Raw genomic sequence first — 21,416 nt, forward strand, 5'->3', positions numbered from 1 at the left:
TAATCTTATTCCTTGTAATAGTTTCCTAATCCTGAGACTCAAAAACACATCAAATAGGAAAGGTTCCTGGATAAGCATAGGTCAACAATTACCTACATTTTCCCCCCATAAGTACTACCTTTTTATCTTCTCATAATCCTCTGAGGATACTATTTTTTCAGGTCTTAACATTTGTCTTTACTTATCTAATTACCTTATTTTATAAATTCAACATTTTAAGCCAGCATTTCAGTTGATTTATACACAAGTCCACTTTAAAAGCCAATGTCACCCTAAAACAAAAATAAGTTATGTGGTTCATAAATGTAATGCACATAGTTCTAATATATGTCTGCATTTGGTATAGTTTTGGAGCTAGTGAGTTTTGTATATACTAAAATAAGCAATATAATTCAGGCCCATAAAATTTGCATGTTGATGATGCAAAACTGTATCTTATTTTTGACATAAAAAATTCACACATATACATATAAGCCATCTGCTTAAACTTTATTGACAAAACCAGTAGCAGCAGTTTTACAAAATTGGAATGATTTTCAGTTTTGAACAATCATGAATTCAGTTGTAGCAGACATTTTGTACAAACTGGGGTTAATGCTTCTTCTATGTTTCTGTTTTAAACAAAAAGCAATTAGAATGTATCCTCATGCATTTAAATATCTAATACAGAAATAGTTTTTAGGCTGCATAAAATATGCTTTCAACATCACTGTTAGACTGAACATCTGTCTTAAGCATTATTTGTACAAGAAAAACTGTATAATTCTTCTAATCACGAACTTATTCTTTATCACAGGTAAACAATTTCCTATGTTCTAATATATTTTCAAAATCTTTTTCTAACATGGGGGTGTATCCATTAAATATTTCACTGACTTGCCCAGTTAAATACAAGACATAACAGTGCAATAGTAGGACATTAAGATTGTTGTATGAAATCTGAAACATTACAAAAGGTAGAAAGCTACTATCTAGCTTTTTAACAATTAAAAAAATTTCACACCCTTTTTATAAATTATTCACTGACAGAAGTAATCTTAGAAATGGGGTAGATTATTACATTCTATAACTGTTAGTTCTGAATTCAGCTAAAGATACATTCATGCTTCTTCAACAGGAGACACCATGAGTCTGTAAGTCACAATGTCAGAAACACAAGGATACCTAACAGGTAATGTATTACAGGCTGTCCGAAGTTTCAAAAATGAGAGTTCGACTCTTTGAAGGAGAATATACTCTTTGTTTCTCCCTTGAACCTTGGAACTATCCAAAGATTCTCTACTGAAAATCCTTGGTGAAGAAATATGACATGACTGAACATGGGAATGTGAAAGCAACAAAAAATGTTTGGAAGTTTCTGTCTTGCAATTTACAAGATTCTCCTTGAACAATGACATTCCCCAGGAATGCTTTCTAGTGACTTATAAATCTGAAGGTACACCAAATTTTGTTCTAAATCATCTAATTCTAAGCAATTCTCATCAGTGAAATCTATATCATCATCGCCCATTTCACAACCACCAAAACCTCAAGATAATTAAGCACATATAAATAGCTCATTAAAAAAAACAGAAAAATTACAGGTTTATATTAGTTATGTCCTGTATCCAGCTATAAAGTAGAAAAGCAAGGCATAATCTCTGTTAAGAATGATATGCTTCATATAGGGTAAAATCTCCTCAAAGCAGTTACATATGTTCAAAATGAATGAATCATTCACATTTACATGTTTTTATGCAAGTTCTACAAGAACACTCATCAAAAGTTGAGATATAAAAGAAAACCAATAAAATATTTTAAAACAACAGTGTGGCACACAAGTATGCATATGGTGAAACATAAATGTGTGAATGTGAACAACTGTTTCAGATGCCATATGAAGACAAAAAACATCTAGTCAGATTTATCCTGCAGAGAACACAAAATATTGCTATGAAATATTGGATGTACCTTGAAAATGACTTTTTAATCTGCCTTTTTTCTGCAACATAGTAAATGTTAAGGAAAAATGATCCTGTGGGTGATGAAAGTCTCTTGGAAGGGGATGGATGGAAAAGACTGACTTTTGGAGAAAAATAAAAAGGAAATTTGAAGGAGCATTATGAGTGGGTAAATATTTTCCAAATACTGTATTCAAATTCTATTTTGTGAAAAAATAATTTTTCTTCAATATTCTCCCTACTCTTAAAGTTAAATTGTTCTATAAAAGGCATGTGTTCAAGTCAAAATTGATGAGCCTGTTGAAAAGATAAATTTCGCTATTTGTTCTAGGGTCAGAATCTCTAACCAAAAGAACTAGAACCTAGTATTTTATTTTTATCTTCTCAGAGATAGAAAGACCAAAGTATATTCCAACTGTAACTCTTACATAAAATTGCTAGTTTTGTGTATAAAACTCAATGACTGGCAGAATTTACATAAATGTCAAACAATAAAGTGTCAATTACTTAAAAATATTGATAGCAAGAATTGACAGGAACTTAATATAAACATGGTGAAATGTTCTATTATATTTCAAAAACTCTTAATTCTCCAAAGTATTCAAAAACGGTTTTCAAAAACTCTAATCCTCTGTTTTTCCATCTAGCCATGTATTTGTCCCTAATGTAGAGGAGTTGGGCTGGAGTGCTAGCACAGCGGTAGGGTGTTTGCCTTGCACGCAGGTGACCCGGGTTTGATTCCTCCGCCCCTCTAGGAGAGCCCGGCAAGGTACCGAGAGTATCTAGCCCACACAGCAGAGCCTGGCAAGCTACCCATGGTGTATTCAATATGCCAAAAACAGTAACAAAAATTCCCACAATGGAGACGTTACTGGTGCCCGCTCGAACAAATCGATGAGCAACAGGATAACAGTGATACAGTAGACAAGTTAGAGTATTTGTTACTTATTAGCATAGGGATAATTAATCTTGTCCTTACAATAACCTGTGAAAAGTAAAATGACTATTATATTTCTATATGAAAGACGTGAAAATGAAGGCTTGAAGAACTTATTATTTGACATTTATTTTAGAGTTCTTTAGAGGAAGACTTGTTACTACAATACCAATCCTGTCAACACTAGTCAACTATTCCTTCTATAATTGTACCTATCGCTTTTTTGTAAAGTCAGTTCTATATGTTACTATAGTTACAAAGTAAAAGACAGTTGACAGACATAAATAATGCCTAAATGTTTACCAAATATTGATCAGCAGTCAGGTCTTCCATACACTCAGTGTTATAGTTCTAATATCCACCACATGGTCATTCAGCTTATGCATTATTGTGGGTCATCCTTCCATTCCGAAATCATAGATGTTTTATGATCCAGATGCTTTATGTACACTTTTAGCTAATTTGTACAATTGACTGTAACAGTGTGTAATCACAGAACACCCTTTCCCTTGGCAGCAGTGGTAAATGCAATGTCATATAAACAAGTAACAGAAGGTGCTTTTCCATCGTGAATCAGTAATAACATAATTAGCACATTTTATCAATGTATATTTAAATCATTGCTCAACAACAGATAACACTAAAGAATTGCTAAATTTGAGGATCACATCCAGATAGCTTTTAGAACTTTGCTTAGATTCCAGTTAGGTGGGGAATACTAAGGTAGCTTAATATAAATTAGGAATTATGTGAAACTTTTCATGAATCTTCTCTACAGATGTAAAACTAGCCTAATATAACATAGGTAAAATTGATTTTATAGAAAATGTCTATATTCTATTTGATTAACCACAGGAATTTATCTGCATTTTTTAAAAATGTGCATATTAAAAAATATACTACAGTAATTTGAACTAGAAATATAAGTGAATGGATACTGGTACATCCAGGCAATGCAGGCAATAGGATATTATTTAATATTAAAGAGAAAATGAGCCACCAAGTCCTGAAAAGACATACAGAAAGCATAAATTTAGATATTTCCATGTACTGTATTGCTAAATGAGCAAAGTCAATCTGGAAAGACTGCATGGTTATAGACAAACTATTTGGTTCTTAACCATATAACATTCAGAAAAAGGCATAACAATTAAAAAAAACAGTAAAAAATAATCACTGGTTGCCAAGGGATAGTATGGTAGGAAGGAGAAGGAGGCATGAAGAATTTATTAAAAGTGAAATATTAGTTATTAATCACAATGTAAACTATGGATACTCGGTGAAATGAAGTGTTAATGCAGGTTCATCAACTATAACAAATGTACCCATCTTGGTATAGGATGTTTTGGCAAACTTCTGATCTCTTTTCCCTATCATAAAAGTTTTAATCAACAAGTAAATTATTATATTATAGGCCATCAGCCAGATAATGCTAAAGAAATGTCATCACTAAGAATTTTTAGGCCCCCAGAGGCTTTTATGTTAATTGAGATAGGTTTTATAGATGTTTGAGATAGATTTCATGTTATTAAAAATTGCAGTGTATCTATTTGGAAGCTCTTTTGTCTCATTATAAAATAAAAAGAATTAATATTATTTATGCTAGATTATGTTAGATGCAAATTAACATAAAACTGTTGTGACTAGAAAACAATTTTTTTTTTTTTTTGCTTTTTGGGTCACACCTGGCGATGCACAGGGGTTACTCCTGGCTCTGCACTCAGGAATTACCCTGATTACCCCTGGCCGTGCTCAGGGGACCATATGGGATGCTGGGATTTGAACCCGGGTCGGCCGCGTGCAAGGCAAACGCCCTACCCGCTGTGCTATCTCTCCAGCCCCTAGAAAACAATTTTTAGGTCATCTGCCAAAGCAGATACATGCTTAGTGTTTATCTTTAGGGGGCTTAGGGGCTCCGAAGCAGTGCTCAGAATATCTGGGTGCCTCACTAGTGACTCTTGACTAGATTAACTGTGAGTTCAGCTCAAGATCCCAAATATGGGCTGATCTTGCCCCTAGAGTGTTGGGGATACCCAGAGCCACCTCAGCAGTGCTGTGGAATTCCAAGACACAGTCAATAGAACTCAGGCATGCAGGCATGTGCCCTTACTGTGGTTAGGCTCATACCATCTCCAGGTCCCTGATATTGATCTTTTCCATTCCATAGAGATATCCCAAATATGTTTATTTTACAATATCTAAAAGAAGTTTCAGTGAAAAGAATGGAGAAGTAAACACAGATGTTTTGCTCAGAGCATCACCCCTTCATCTGGCAGCTATTGTCTCCATTTCATTTCCTGTAGAATAAAATGTACTCGTGCCTTTCAACTAATGAAAGGTAGAGTTTATCAGAATTCTGTCTTGATCGATTTTGCAGACCTAGCACACTGGGACCAAATACACCAACTTGCAAAGAGCATTCGATATTAAAAATAAGACATACTAAATAGTTAACTTCTGTTTCACAAGACAACTCATTTCATTAGTTAAATGGAATACTGCATCTCTTTCCCTGGATATAAAACATGCCTCATTTATTTTGAAAGACAGCATTGACTGACAAAAAGAATATTTATTTCTTAAGAAAGGCAGTGGCAATACCTTAAATTTTCAATAAATTCTTTTCCTTTCAGAGATGAGTAAAGGGACCATTGCAAAACATATTAAACCGGGGCTGGAGTGATAGCACAGTGGATAGGGCGTTTGCCTTTCATGCAGTCGATCCGGGCTCAATTCCTATCATCCCATATGGTGCCCCGAGCACCGCCAGGAGTAATTCCTGAGTGCGTGAGCCAGGAGTACCCCTGTGCATCACTGGGTGTGACCCAAAAAGGAAAAAAATAAATAAAAATTAAACTAAAAAATAAAATATATTAAAAGATCTTATTAATTACCTAGTTCTATTATAGCTATTTTTTTTCAAAAAATTAATACTTGTAAACAAAAGTATGTTGAGTTCAAACTATTCTATTCATCTGCTATTCTTAAGACCTCAACAAGAATCTGGAACAGAAAATATACTTAATAAATATTTTTTCAATGAATAAATTTATATAAAAGCAAATTTATGAAATAGCTAGTATAAATTTCAGTGTAAGTAAAGACAATAAAAATAAAGCATAAATAAGGAGGTGCCAATGAAAAGTCATGTCTTATCATAGTCAAAATGCAATTGAGAGCATTGTTTCTCAGAGGAATGGAGTAAAAACTGCCATTGAGTCATCTTAGAGCAAACTATTAGTAAGCTAGTGAGCAGTGAGCGCAGTTAGCAATATTGAATGGTGGTTTTATTTTAAGAATGTCCGCATACCTCCACAACTGCTTCTTAGTTTGTTTTTAAAGCCTCGGGCTCTTTTACAGGTTCCATAGTGGCTATAAATACAGTTGATTATTATGTGTGTACATACTGTTTTGTGACCCAAGAGAAACAAAAACAGTTATAACACCAGGAGAGAAAACTCAACCAGAGGCGTTAGATGTCCCTAAAGATATTTAGGCCAGATCACGAACTCCCCTGAGAAAACCTTCTATGATGAAAAGAAATAACAATTTGGGTAACAGAGGGAAAAGTGAGTCTGAACAAGAGCAATACAGGCCCAACATGTTGCTGATTCTGTTTGGAATTATAGGCAAAATAATGGACTTATAGAGATAATATAAGGTTCTCTTCCAAGGTGCTCTTCTGTTCTTCTTTAGACATAACCCATATCTATATAGCTTGTTCTGCTTTAAAAGATTTCTGTAGATAATGATTCTGTGATACCTCTGGCCATTACCCTTCCATTGTACCTATGCTCACTTTAAGTTTTCTCAATGTTTTCTCCAGTAAATGCAATTGATATGTTTCACCTCCAAATAACCCATAACAAGAAACTACTTAGTGTGACATGTAAGTGAGCTAATTTAACAATTGTGTTAGTAAGCATTGTTGTTTTCATTATGATGACTAATTGCTTCAGTGTGTAGTCACATCGCTCCAAAAACAATCCTTTACTATCCCAAATAACATGGTGCTAGACATAAGGAGGCAACAAACACATTTGATTTCATGTCAAACAATCATCATGCATTTTTCCTTATATCTAAATTAAGCCCTCTTTTCCTGATTTGGACGTAGAATCATCAAATCTGTGCACATAGTTAAGAAGGAGCTCACATACTCTCAGTAAGAATCCTTTTCTTTCTCGATAACTATTACCAAAAAATTACTCCATACCATTCTGACTTATACTCAACCCTTCAACTTACATGCATGCAAAATTATTTAAGGAAAACCCCTTGAGTTACATAATTCTTTGCAAGTTTCTTCTGACCTAGAAACTATAAAACTTGGGTCAACATTTTAGTGAAATTATAAATGTACATTCACACTTCTTTTGCTCCCATTGGCCAACTCTTAGATATAAGATCTCCTTTATTTTTTGTAGAGTTAAACTTTTTAAACTGTAAATTAGCTAAAATTATCAATATAAATATCAAGGAAGTAGTGAGTACCCAATTTGATTGAGAAAATCACACAACGAAATTGTTGGGTCAGAGGAGACATAGTCAACAGACTGAGATAATACAGGAAGCCTGTGTTCAATCCCCAGAACCAAAATGGTCTGGGAGAAGCTCCTTAGTACTTCTGAGTATGGGGCAACTTATAAACAAAAAAAAAATTATTTCCAGATATATTTTGTGGTGTTTTAAGAGATAAATAGTAATAATCAAAACATCATTTTGAAAAGTAGCATCAACTCTGATAGAACTGCTTTAATTATGATATCTTAAGGGGAATAATTAGTCCTAAGGGAACTTCCCAATCAAACAGTCAAAAAATGTATTATCAAATCATTTTGTAAAAAAATTTTAAGAATTACAGCAATATAGAAGATAAGACACTTGCTGTGCGTTTTGTTGACCTCAATTCTATCCTTGGTACCACTATGATCTCTGAAGTACTACCAGGAGAGTACTTCAGAGTACTTCTGTGCATACTAGTATGCACAGAATAAGAAATAATCCCAAACACTGATAGGCATGTCCCAGTACTCTTATTCTAACAGATAAAAAGGATATATAACCCAAGCCTAAATGAGCATTGTATGTTTTAATAGAGGGCTATACCATTATATTTATTCAGATCAAAATTGAAATATGTATTCAGGTTGTCAATAATTTTGATGAGGACAGGGATGCCCTGTTCATGTATAAACAATAGCAAAGAGCTGGAGTTGAGGAAAATTCTTTATAAAGTTGTGCACATAAGAGTCCATACTAACTAAGGGGATAAAAGACAAAGATTTGGTTATCATATCAGATCAGTGAGAATTTATTAGGACTCTGTTTCCTCTACAAATCAGACCTATCTTTGTTTAGATTGACTTGATAAGATTTCCTTTCTGGGAGCTAAAGCGATTACAGAGATTAATGCTCATTGTCTTGCATGCAGTGAGCCCTTGTTCAATCTCTGGCACCACATGGTCCTTCAAGCATTGCCAGGTATGGCCCTGGAGGCCCTGGAGGCCCTGGAGTACTGCCAAGGTGACCTGGGTAGTCTCTGGCACCTCTGGGTTTGAGAGCAACACTCTATTCTTATGCCTCACATTGAACCACTGGCCAATCAAGAATCACCAAGAGAAGTCCACCGAGTCTCCTGAGCCTCTCTTAAAAAACTCCCCAAAAAGAAAAGATTTCCTATATTAAAAAGTTAAGAATAGCATCATGGGCCTAATTTTATAAAAATAATCATTGTTACTTAAATAATACAATGATAATTCAAAAATTATTTGTTTTCTCTAGTATTACTATTACTGGCACTAGAAGAAGAAAAATACCTTAAATGATTATACCTTTTCCAAACCTGACTGTGAGGGGGAAATATTACTATCATTTCCTATATGCCAGAATCTATGCTGTTACTTCATTAGCATTTTTTAAAAAACCTATGAGGTAAGTATGATTTTCATTTTCTAGTTAAACAAATAGGGACACAGGCTAACTGGATGATTTTTTTAAGGCTACACAGTTACCAGAGTTTATCCAAACCCAGGCTAAAACCACAACCTGTGTCAACTTCTCAGTTGTATTATATGAATATCACCCTCCCCAAATCTTTCAGTATTCTCAAAGTTCCATAAGTTGTGAAAAAAATTCTGAAATGACTTTGTCTAATTATATTACTTTTCTGGATATATGCCAATAGGTACTTGAGGTATCCAGAATATTTATTTTTAAATCTTCCTTACACGTGTGTATTTAATTTTCTATAGTCTTTCTTAGTTTTTATCTTTAGAACACCTGAATAACTTTTAAGACAAAAATATCTATTCAAATTTAGTAGTATTAATCATTTGATTTTGTTGTGGATCAAATGGAATAGGATAGTCCTTATCCTTAGAGACCTCAAAGATAAAAGAAGATGCCACATTTGTTTTCTAGTCCTGTTTTTTTTGTTGTTGCTGTTGTTGTTATTGTTAGAGAAAGTAGACACTGGTGAAGGATATGGTGTTAGAATATCTTATGCATGCAACCCTATCATTAACAGTATTGTATATCATGGTGCTGAAAATATGCACACATACATACACATAAATAGCACGCCTTTATTTCATCCATGATCACCCCTTTCCTGTGAACTTTTATGATCTTGATATACTAAGTCCTCTGCTACAAATGGACACAAAGGCATTGGAGAAAGCACAATACTATGTCCACTCTTCACCATCAACTTAATTGATTCAGGGCTTGGTGAAGCACTGTTAATTAATCCAATGATAGTATAAATTAAATGATTCTTCACTTGAAGAGAAAAGAGTTCTGATCCTTAGATCAGATCATCCAGTACAATTAGGATATGAAGCATAGTAATTGATCGATAACAATTTGTAAAACATTGTAAAAGCTACATATTGCAAAGGCAGAGGCTGTGATTCAGACTCACTATATAGCACCTAGAATTATGGAGAAAATCGACGTTCAAAATCCATCAATTACTGTCTTTGAAGGAGCAGCAGAATGATTATTATCAAAAGTGAAGAACAATTCAGAGCTATACTCTGCTTTCCTCTTGCAATCATGGTGAGAATTGTTTCTTGGGCCATGCAGGGGGATAAGTATATTCCAAGTATAGTTGAGTATAAAGATGCAAAGGCATTATGAATTCTTATAAGAAAGAGAAGACCTCCACTCACAGCTATATCTCACAGCAAAAACAGGGTCCTAAACTAACTGTGCATAGCACTGGGAGCCAGAGAGCAGGTGCTTGGATGACTAGTGAATGAGCCATTTTAAAATTTAACAATAGTTAGAGGGGAGTGGAGAGCACAAGAGTTACCCCAAGTGAATGGTGAAACCAGCACTTCTCAATTCAGTATAGACTTGGGGGTTGGAAAAAGGCACAGGATAAGGCAGATTTCTAAAAACCTAATGCATCATTTACCCTTAACAATATTATTTGAAAAGCATTCGCTTTGGGAGAATTCATGGAGAAAAGAATTCATGTAACAAATGTGGGTGCTTTTTCAATTCCAAGTGTTTTTATGAGATATTAATTATTAGCTAGATAAAATAGGCAAAAGTAGCTCTATCACTGAATAAACAACTAATTATCTTTTATAACTCCTTTGAAAGCAAGTGTAGATGTAAAAGCTCAAGTGAAAAACATTTTAAATGCACTGTGTCTAGACTTTGCCAAGAAAAAAAAGGAAGTTTAAGTGTACAAAATTGAAATATTGTAATGAACCAAAATTTTAAATGCGAAAAAATCAGTCTCATATTTTAATGTTATATAATTATCACTTTCTTTTTCTAATTATATATCACTATATAAGGTAAATATTACTGTACATTGAGATATGTGGTAAAATGATCAAATTATAAAAATTAAAAATGCCTTTTAAGTATTCCTTCCCTTAAATGCCCTTAGGCATTCCTCTAAACTGTATCCTACTACTGGAAAACAGGACAAGCACACAAGGATCTTTTCACCACACCAGCTGAAAACTTTAAAATGAACAGATCAAAGCAAAAGAAAATGAAGGCTAGGTGATTGTTGGGCACCTTCATACAAGGAATACAGCAAAGCAGAATACGAAAATACATGAAGAAAAAAATTCAGGACTGTCTGTACAATATATGCAGATTTTTTCAAATGTAAATTTTAAAGTGAATGATGCTTTTATGTTACTGCATAAAGGAAAGCGTAACAAGGCTGCTCTACTTCCCTTTAAACACAGGCGCATAAAGAGAGTAAGGGATGTGAAAAGCCAATTCTTTGTGCTGCTACTTAATCAATCGCACTCAGTTCTACTTGATGACACAGCCACACTGCAAAGACCACTCAGCAGCTAATGGATATAATGTTGGGAAAGCACTTAGAGGTCTTCCAAATGGTAGACTAAAAACCCAAAGGAGTATGGTTTTATTACTGATTTTCAATAATGGACATATTATCTATGAAACTCCCTTAATCTGAAAAGATATTAAGATATTAATTTATTTTTCTAGTGCTATTTTATCTATATGAAATTACTTTTTTTTTCAAAACTTGGAACTAGAGATTCTAGTAGAGTTATGCTATGCTTCTAGGCTGATATATCAGGATAACCATTACACACTGTAAGGAATAACTATGTTCTTCAAGTGTTACAGCCTACGTTTACAATCTGTCAAAATGAAGAGATGAGGAGTAATGTGTTTTTAACTGTGCACATCCATCATTAGCTATCACTCTTCCCCCAGACAGCAAAAAGTCAACAATGAAACATAAAAGTTAAAAATAGGAGACTGAGGAATTGCTCAGAATTGTACATTGGGCACAACGTTACATTTGTACACATCCCTTTCCTGTTTTTATTACTGCCCATTCAAAGCAACAAAAATGAGCTTGGAGCTTAGAAAAAGAAAAAGGAACATGCACTGCTCAAATATGTAAAAAGCAACTGAGTGTTCATGCTCATAAATATATAGGCTCAGTATTCTGAATGGCATGTGCCCAGTATGCAGGTAGTGACTAATTTATGTTGCAGATGCTATGAAAAATGACAATTATAGGCACTTCAAATGCTCAAAGAAAACCAGATTCATTCCATACAAGCAGAAAATTCTCCAGAAACGGGTGTTAGAACATCAATGTCATTTTAAAGATTCAAACAAATCAGTATTTATTAAAGAGCCAATATGTACAATTTACTAAAGAAAATATTGTATGAAAAGAGTATGGTTCACATGCAGGAACATCCAAAATATGTGTGAGTGGATATCATTCTGCGTAGAATGATATTTCTTTTCAAAAGTGTGATCTTAAAGAAAACTGATTTTAAAAAATAAAGAAAATCAATGACTGAAATAGATTTTTTGTTTTTTTCCTAATTCTGTAAGAATTTATTAGGTGAGAAAAACAGCATAAAAATCTTGAAAGTTACAAGTTCATAGATTTACATATTTAAAAGGAAATGGTTCCTTTCAACAGCTTTCAAACTTCATTGAGTTTGGCTAGATGAATGCAATTCATTTAACCAAACCTCATAGGAAAACATGTTATTTAAAGGAGGTATTTAGTTAATACAAATTTGTTTTATAAGTACAAGCTTATACTGTTTATTAGATAAAGAAATGAGAGTTTTTGATGAAGAGAAAATATGGATTAGGGAATTATTGATAGATACAATCTTCTATGAGCATCAGCATTTGATTCATTTTGGTTTCTGAGTTTTTGCACCATATTAAGAAAATTGAGTCATATGTCTAACTGGTTATAAAAGTAACATTCAACAGCTCCTTAGCAATCTCACATTACTCTTTAAGTTAACTGTGACTGCAGGAGACACTTCATTCCATTCTGAACCCAAACTCAACAACTCATTAACATAAATTAACTCATTATCACTGCTCACAACTATGATAACATTTTCCATACAGTACACTTGAATGAAAAAGTAGGGGTTTTAAAGCAGTGATTCTCAAATCTAAACCAAACCTTTAAGAAACAAAAGATCCCAAGAATGTCCTAGGGATTAGTATAATCCAATCCCTGTTTGCAACCCTGTTCTTGTGTTGAGTAAAATGCAGCAGTGAGCAGAAGAGGAAAAGTCAAATAGCTGCCAGCAAATCTAAGATTCAAGCAAGGTATGCCATCTGCAGATCTGCTGACCTTTGGTCTCCTTCATTTCTTCCCAGTGGTCTTGTTCCTCTTCTCCACTACTATTCTGACCAAGAGCAATCCAACCAATCATCTCTTTACGCTTCATTGTACGCCTGTTATAAATGGAAATCATCAAAGTGACATCAGAGAGCTGAAAGAGGGCCACCTGGAAAACAAAGGTCTCCTTATAGACAGGATTGGGCTGACCACGTCGAATAGATGTCTTGCACCGGGACATCTCTTGACCCACAGAATTGAGGAGAAATAGTTTTCCGTACGTATCTAAGGAAAAAGACAATGGGAATAAGAAAACATCAGTGCTTTCTGTTTTGCTAGTTTAGTTGTTATATTTACATACGAACAACTTTTTGTCTTTCTTAATATACATCCCTAGATCTGGCACTCTCTATAGGACTAACATTTTACATGAATTATTAAGTGAAATAACTTTTACTTTGATGCTTGATGTTTCATGCATCTCACTATCAGACACTTTGTTCATTGGAAGCTTTACATGGTCAGAGGAAGACAGAGGCAAAGGCATATATGAAGTGGTATTGGTGAATATGCATAGTTCCTCAGCCTTATGCACTGTCCTGTGTTTTCATTTTACTCTCAAGATACTACTCCATGCCTGGATTAAAGAATCTATTTTCTTCTCGCTCTGTGAGTTGTTTGCACCAATTAATCTATTCAATAACCACTACCAAACCAGCATTTTTTTAAAGATCTAATCAATTACAAGTTTTCTTGAAGACATCCCAAAAGGTAACTAATATTCAAATGTACCCAACACTTAAAAACTTGCTGCTCCAGGGCTTCCCACCTCTAAAAATTACAGGATCACTCACTCAATAAACCAAATCAGAAATAAGAACCACATGTCAAAACTGGCTTCTAAGCCAATAAATTATTAGACAATCATCAGTACGTTTGACTAATTTTACCTTCTAAGTTTCCAGATCCACCCATTTTCTTCCATCCCTAATGCCATAAAACTCTCAAGGAGTAACACAACAATCTGCATTATTGCACTTTTCCTTATTAAATTTCAGCCACTGGACTGCCCAGTCCCCATAGTCAAATGACATTTATGAAATAAAAACCTTGTCATATCACTCTGAAAGTAGGTAAAGGAATATACATGATAGTATTTCAGTACCTGCACTGCAAATCATAATGCACAGAAGAGGAGAGATAGAGAATAGGGAGAGAGGAGGAAGAGAGGAGAGAGGAGACAGAGACAGAGTGAGAGAGAGAGAGACAGAGACAGAGAGGAAAAGTTCCTGCCATAGAGGCAGAGGCAGGCTGTGGAGGTGGGCCTTGGCATGAGAGAAACAGACATTGGTGGTGGGTGTTGGAACATTGTATGACTAAGACCCAATTGTGAACAACTTTGTAACTGTATCTCACAGTGGTCCAATTAAAAAAAAAATCCTGGAATATGGGCACTGGTGAAAGGACGGGTATTTGAGCATTGTATAACTGAGATGTAAGCCTGAGAACTTTGTAACTTTCCACATGGTGATTCAATAAAATAAATTAGAAAAAAAATCTTACTATTAAAAACTTTCAAGACTTGCCACTAGTTTCCAAACTGTATTTCTCACTATAGACAATGTGCTCTGGCCCTGTGTCTCCCAGTCTCTTGAACACATCTGTGTTTTGTACATCATGTTCCCACCAAATGGAACTTCCTTCCTTCTAACACATCCTTGTTCTTTTTATCTTTCATTTCTACATAAGCTATTACTGCTCAAATGAAACCCATATTCACGTGAGTTTTATTCATCATTTTGGTTTGGACATCACTGTATCCAGGAACCTTTTTTTAATCACCTCCCCGCAAATTCATGTATAACTAAAAACCTAATTTTAACCTGTCTCATCTTTTAAACCAGAACTATTGGTGCTTGTTTACTATTCTCTAAGAATATCAGTCCCCCAATGGTAGAAAGAGCAACTGGTCTTATTTTTCATTATACATTCAGTGCCTAGACAAATATAGAACACAGGGTAGATATTTACTAAATATTAAATATTTTTCATTGGGGCTGGAGCGATACCACAGCAGGTAGGGCATTTGCCTTGAATGCAGCCGACCTGGGTTTGATTCTAGCATCCCATATGTTCCCCCGAGTACTGCCAGAAGTAATTCCTGAATGCATGAGCCAGAAGTAACCCCTGTGCAATGCCGAGTGTGACCCAAAAAGCAAAATATATATGTGTATTTATTTTCATGACTGGTCAAGAGATTCAAGTTTGCTTCTTCTTCTGTTTTTTTTTTTTGCATTTTAAACTTTCTAAATAACATTTAATCTGGTGTTTTATAATCCTTTTAATAGAATGCTATAAAATGATGGTTCATATCATATGTTTAATTCATTTACAGAAAATAAATTTTACCAACATGGTTTACTATTTTTGTTACAATTGTTTTTTTTGTTTACAAAAATAATTTTTAAAAATAATTACATTTGTATCGAAATCACTGCTTAACAGAACCTCTAGTAGCCTACAGAATTTAGTGCTTACCTGGAGTGGGGGCAGGGTGGGGAGAATAGGGGATGGAAGAGATCCTTGGGACACTAGACCAAAGGAAGGAGGGAACGAAAGAGACACTCAGGAGAAAGGTGTAGTATTGAAACCCTGTATGCATGAAACTATCATTGGCAATATTGTAAATCACAGTGTATTAATAAAATGAAGAAAATTAAATCATGGTTTAATTTATTGAAGGTTGACTATAAGTTTTACCACTAAGTTATGTATATTCTATTCTTTAAAAAAAAGGTTAGAGTATTTCCTAAATCCCTCACTCTGTACATCCTGTTCACTACAGCCTGAAAGCTGATTAATGTTTACTTTTCATTTTCCCACCTAACAACCAGTAAAACTTTTAAAAGTGTAAATCCACATCTCTGCAATTTACTTTTCCCTACAAGAGTATTGTAAGATAGGAAACAAATTACAACCTGCAGTTTTCTTTCTATGTTGATCTTTTTCTATTCCGGTTTGATGTGTTATTTTATGCACTTATCTGCTGAGAAACACAAGGTGTGAAATTACACTTCAGGTGTGAAAACACTTCTCTGTCTCAGAACCAGGGCTCTCCACTCTCCAAACTGCTCTATGGAAAAAGCTGTCAGGAAACCGACAATGGAGAGTGAATTTGTGTTTCCACAGCTGTACAGCTACATGCTTCCTGTAAGAAAGGTTCAATCCAGTCACCAAACTGCCCTAGCAATTTTGCTGCCAGTTATGACAATGGAAATTGTGTTAATCTTCAAACAAAATCCTGCTCATTCCAAAGAAAGTCATTTCAAGCCTTATGCTGTTACAGAACCATTTCTGATTGCAATAAGACCCCTTACTCCCAAATTGCCATTACTGAGACTGAATTATATATATGTCAAGAGGGAGAATACTAAGTGTCCTAAGTTGTATCTGGGAAATTCTACTTCTGATGAACAGTGGAAACCACAATTCAGTGTTCTTGTGAGATGGGGTTCAGTAACATTCTGGTTAGCAACAGTCAGAACAAATGGAGAGTTAACTAAATGCAAGTTAAGAAATTATCCTAGGCTGGGAAATAGCACAGCCTTTAGGGAATATGTCTAGCATGTGCTTAACTTGGTGTGATACCCAGCCCCATATGGTCCCCTGAGATGATATATACATGCATATATACACACACATAGGCATATATATGATATATACACATACACATATATACACATATATGCACATATAATATATAGATTATATGTGATATATGAATTATATACATATATGTGTGTATATATACACATATACACATATATATCCTGGAAGCCCTTCAAGCATTGCTGATATAACTGTTAGGATAGCCCTGGTGGTCCCAGAACTTCATAAGAATTAAGACCCTAAGCACCAGATCATCCTTGATCCTAGCACAGAACCACTGGCCAGGTTAGCTAAGTACCTACTTCTAGGCCCCTAACCCATGAGCACTGCTTGGGAGCTCCCTTCCCCCAGCAAAAATAAAACAGAAAAAAAGAGAAATAAAAGATCCAGTTTAACCCCGCTCTATTTCAGTTCTCAGGTAATGATAACACTTGCAACAAAACAACACTGAGTGATCTCTTATCTTTGATGATTCAGAAGCCTCCTGTGCCTCCAGTAACTCAAAACATCATGAGGCTGAAAGGCCAAAATCCCTTGACAGTCTTGTATTCCGCTTGCCTGACTCAGTCCCATTAACTGCTTTCTCTGTCATTTATGTCTTTCTACATAAAGGAGGATGTCACATATTTCCCAAAATTTTAACAGTTTACAACCCTCTGTTTTTTATGGCATAAACAAATATTTCATTAGGAACTCAGCTCAGAAGTTGGTTTTTTTTTTAAAGGAATGACACACTTGCCAGTGGTTGTTATGTAGCCCACATAAAACCCCTGCTCATTTTCATGGTGATATGCTACCACCAATTTACTCAGACTCAGTCGAGGGCAGGAGGGCAAGGAGTGGTAGAGCATGATTCCCTGGACAATGGAAAGAAATTCTGTAATTTAACCATTTTCTCTTTTAATGTACTAATAGTTAACACTAAACAATTTAAACACATGTAAAAGTAAAGGACAATATCACATATACCCAATGACACACAGAGAGACATGATGTTTAATTTTTATTTATTTATTTATTTTTTTGCTTTTTTGGGTCACACCTGGCAATGCACAAGGGTTACTCCTAGCTTTGCACTCAGGAATTACTCCTGGCGGTGCTTAGGGGACCATATGGGATGCTGGGAATCGAACCTGGGTCAGCCGCGTGCAAGGCAAACGCCCTACCCGCTGTGCTATTGCTCCAGTCCCCAAGAGACATGATATTTAGCATGTCATTCTTTACAAATAATATTTGCTTTTTGTTTAATTTTAAGAAGTAAAATATTCTAACTGAAGTTCTTTGAGTATCCCTCCTTGAGAATGTTGAACTTCTTTCATTAAAAATAACTACTCTCCTGTCTTTGGGGTTCATAATTTTCATGCTTATTCTAAGATTTTTCACTATATAAAGTAGATATGACTGAAGCAATAAGAAACATATTTAATAGTATTTCCACGTTAAAACTATTTCATATTTTAGCATGTATTCTTGAGATTTGCCTTTATTCAGGCAAATTACATTTTTATATTACTGAAAAACCTACCACAATTTACTTACCAACAAACATACTAATTTATAATTTACTTCATTTATTTGCTTGAGCCGGCACCAGTAACATCTCCATCATGAGACCTGTTGTTACTGTTTTGGGCATATTGAATATGCCACAGGTAGCTTGCCAGGTTCTGCCATGGAGGCAGGATACTCTCAGTAGCTTGCTGGGCTATCTGAGAGAGATGAAGGAATTGAACCTGGGTTGGCCACATGCAAGGCAAACGCCCTACCCGCTGTGCTATTGCTCCAGTCTAATATACTCTGGTTTCTCTTCAGATCATATTATTATAACTAAGAACTGAAAATATTTCAATGAACATCTTTCTATATTTTCTATTTACTGATATTTGAAAATATATACTTGGAGTATAAAATATTATGCTTATTGCTACTCTCTACTTCTTGGCTATGGCTTACTCTTTTTGCTTTGATTGCAGTGGTTTCTTTAGTATAAATATTCATAACTTTTGTAGACTCAAATTTATCAATGTCTTCCTTTCTACTTGATGATTCTAAATATAATTTTAAAAATCTTACCAAAACTCAAGTTCTCCTATATTTTTACTATAACTATTAATGACTTGTCTTTTATATTTTGCCTCTAATTCTCCACAAACTGATCTTTGTATGTGATATGAAATTTTTTATTAAATAATCCACTATTTCCAAGTTGATTTTTAGTAAATCTGTTAAATGTTGAGTTTTTAGGCTTGAGTCTTTCCTAAGTCTGATAATATTGTTATTTAATAATGTTTTACTATCTTTTGGGGATACTCTATTTCTTTATTTTAAATACTTATTCTACAACCTTGCTTGGTTTAATTAATTTATACTAATATGAAGCTAGTAGAAATTAGTTACTAGAACATTAGAGTAGATGGGAAAAGCTATTGTTATGACACAAAATAGTCCCATAAACATATATTTAGTTTTCTGACAAAATTTCCTACCCCCACACCATGCTGTCTACACCAGAGCCCCCTTGGAGGGAGGTTGAGTTTCCCTCCCCACCCCAAGCAGAGCCCCAGCAGCTGAAAACCTCTATAGCCATACTCAAGGCCTCTCTCCACACACTCAGACAAGCCTCACCCCCATGAAGGAACCGTCAGAGGAACCCATTATGCGAGACCCATGACTGAAATCTCCAAGCCTGCTCGGATCGGGACTGGGCCTCCTCAGTTTTCTGGTAGCTTGGCAGTCACACCCACAAACTGTCCTGGCACCATGTAATCTCATCAACGACTAAGATCCAGAGACTATAAAACAAAGCTCCCAGAAGAGAGCGACACAGCTTTTCCTAAAGGGGGAAGCCATGAGCACAACCTCTTATACTCTAGCACACTGATAACAGCAGCACACATGTGTTTGGTTTTAACATATTTGCCTGTATTCTCTTATATATGGCTTAAAGGGCCCCAGAATGAAATCAACAGCCTTTATAGGCTTCCCTCGTATTGTGGTGGGAAGATGCTTGCTGGTTGGGTGGGTGTTTGAATTATTATATGTAATGAACTATTGTGAACTACTTTATGAAAATAAAATAAAATGTATTAAAAACATATATATTAAGTTTTTCTTTGTCTTTCAAAAAGTTTTGTGATTTTTTCCCCATAACTGTTCTTCCACGTCTTATATATGTACCCTGTGCCTGAAATAGTAATTTTTAAAACTCTACTTTTAATTACTCATGATATACTGAAATGTTTATTTTGTATAATAAGAAGTACCTTACAACTTAAATTTATAGATTTTCTTACATTTTTGCAGTCATAATCATAATTTCTATAAATAATAAAAAAGCTTTATTTCTTCCTTTTAAGCTTTAGTTTTCAATTTTTTAGATTATCATTCTTGATATTGTCTTGAGCCTTCAACACTAGTGGGATAAAAATGATTCTATAGGAAATTCATTTGTTTTTGACTTTAATGGGATTTTAATTCATTTAAAGGATTTAAATATTAAGGATGGGGGTTAGCAAAGATATTCATTAAATGCCAACTATCATGGTTACAGAATTTCCCTTCTTGTTTATATATTGTATTAAATGTAATGTCCACCTTCTTTTTTACTTTATTTAAATACCTTTTAAAACAACATCTAAGCAACTTTAAACTTTATTTAAAATTGTTCATTGTAGGATAACATAGCCTCAGGTAGTTTAGGCTTATTGGGTTACTCCCGTTACAGTGCTCCCATTCCTCTTTGTTTATTTGTAGCTTCTTTCTTAGTGTTCTGTTGACTTGTAAATATTGTTTTTCTCTTCTCCTTGACTCCTTTGCATAGTTTATTCAGAGCCATGTCCTTTTTGTATGGACACAGGAAGACTTAGCAAATGCTATGCTTTTGTAACCTGGGAGTCATTTGACTCTACATGATATTTTCCTCCTGGGCATCTGTTCTCTCAACCTAAGCCTCAGCTGCCCTTACTTCCTAGCACCCCCAAAAGCAGGGTCCCGATGAGGGACAGGATGGACCCAGGGCAAGCGGTGAGTTGTGTGCTACCCTGGCATCAAGATGGGCCTGGCCAAAGTGCCTAATACTTAACTATAAGTTAAGAGCTTGATCATAGACAAATGTCATGATCCAAACAGTGGTAACTAGATTTGGACCCAGCTAGGGTTAGGAGTGATTAATCTGGCCTGAGTGCTGTAGTCTGAGCCTGTGGCAAGATGTTGCCAGGAGAGCTGCCTTGCAAGCTTCAATGTATCTCTTGCTATATCCATACAAAAATAACTAGTATTAAGATGTTAATAAGTGTTTGGACTAAGGAAAGGAAAAAAACCTTAAGAGTCAGGAAGAGCTTTGGAATGCCCTGCCCTCAGGAAGGGCTTTCTTATGTTGATTTTGCTATGGGGCTGGGTGTAGCCTAGAGGGCAAGGTGGGAGAGGCAAGTAGGAGGAGAGACTAGAGAAGCGAGAGAGAGGCTGCAGTAGATCCAGAGAGAGGCCAGAGCTGGAAGTGCGGCAGATGAGAAAGATGGAAGATTGAATAAACGGTAACTAATCAGCAATGAGCTTGGTTCTCGTTCTTCCTTCGCTTGTCCTTGGCCAACGGCCGTCCCGATCCAGCCCATACACAGCGGTTCCAGAGCACCGAACGTGGACGGTGAGACAGAGCTGCCCGGAGAGCCTGCGAGTGCACACGCCCGTCGTCGAGCTTTAGTTTTTTACAGTTCATAATACAGTTGTTACAGGCATTCAATGTTTCAAT

General features: G+C 35.2%; 1 protein-coding gene across 3 annotated transcripts in view; it reads right to left on the bottom strand.

Moving 5' to 3' along the window:
* Positions 1 to 468: 468 nt before the first annotated feature.
* SYT16 (synaptotagmin 16) overlaps positions 469 to 21,416 on the bottom strand; it is a 351,561-nt gene continuing 330,613 nt past the window's right edge. For all 3 annotated transcript variants that reach the window (XM_055131352.1, XM_055131351.1, XM_055131350.1), the window contains one exon: positions 469 to 13,285. In XM_055131352.1, coding sequence (XP_054987327.1) covers positions 12,972 to 13,285 — 314 coding nt within the window. In that variant the 3' untranslated portion in view covers positions 469 to 12,971. The remainder of the gene's footprint in view (positions 13,286 to 21,416) is intronic.

The sequence above is a fragment of the Sorex araneus genome, chromosome 3, assembly GCF_027595985.1.
Source record: "Sorex araneus isolate mSorAra2 chromosome 3, mSorAra2.pri, whole genome shotgun sequence".
Taxonomy (NCBI): domain Eukaryota; kingdom Metazoa; phylum Chordata; class Mammalia; order Eulipotyphla; family Soricidae; genus Sorex; species Sorex araneus.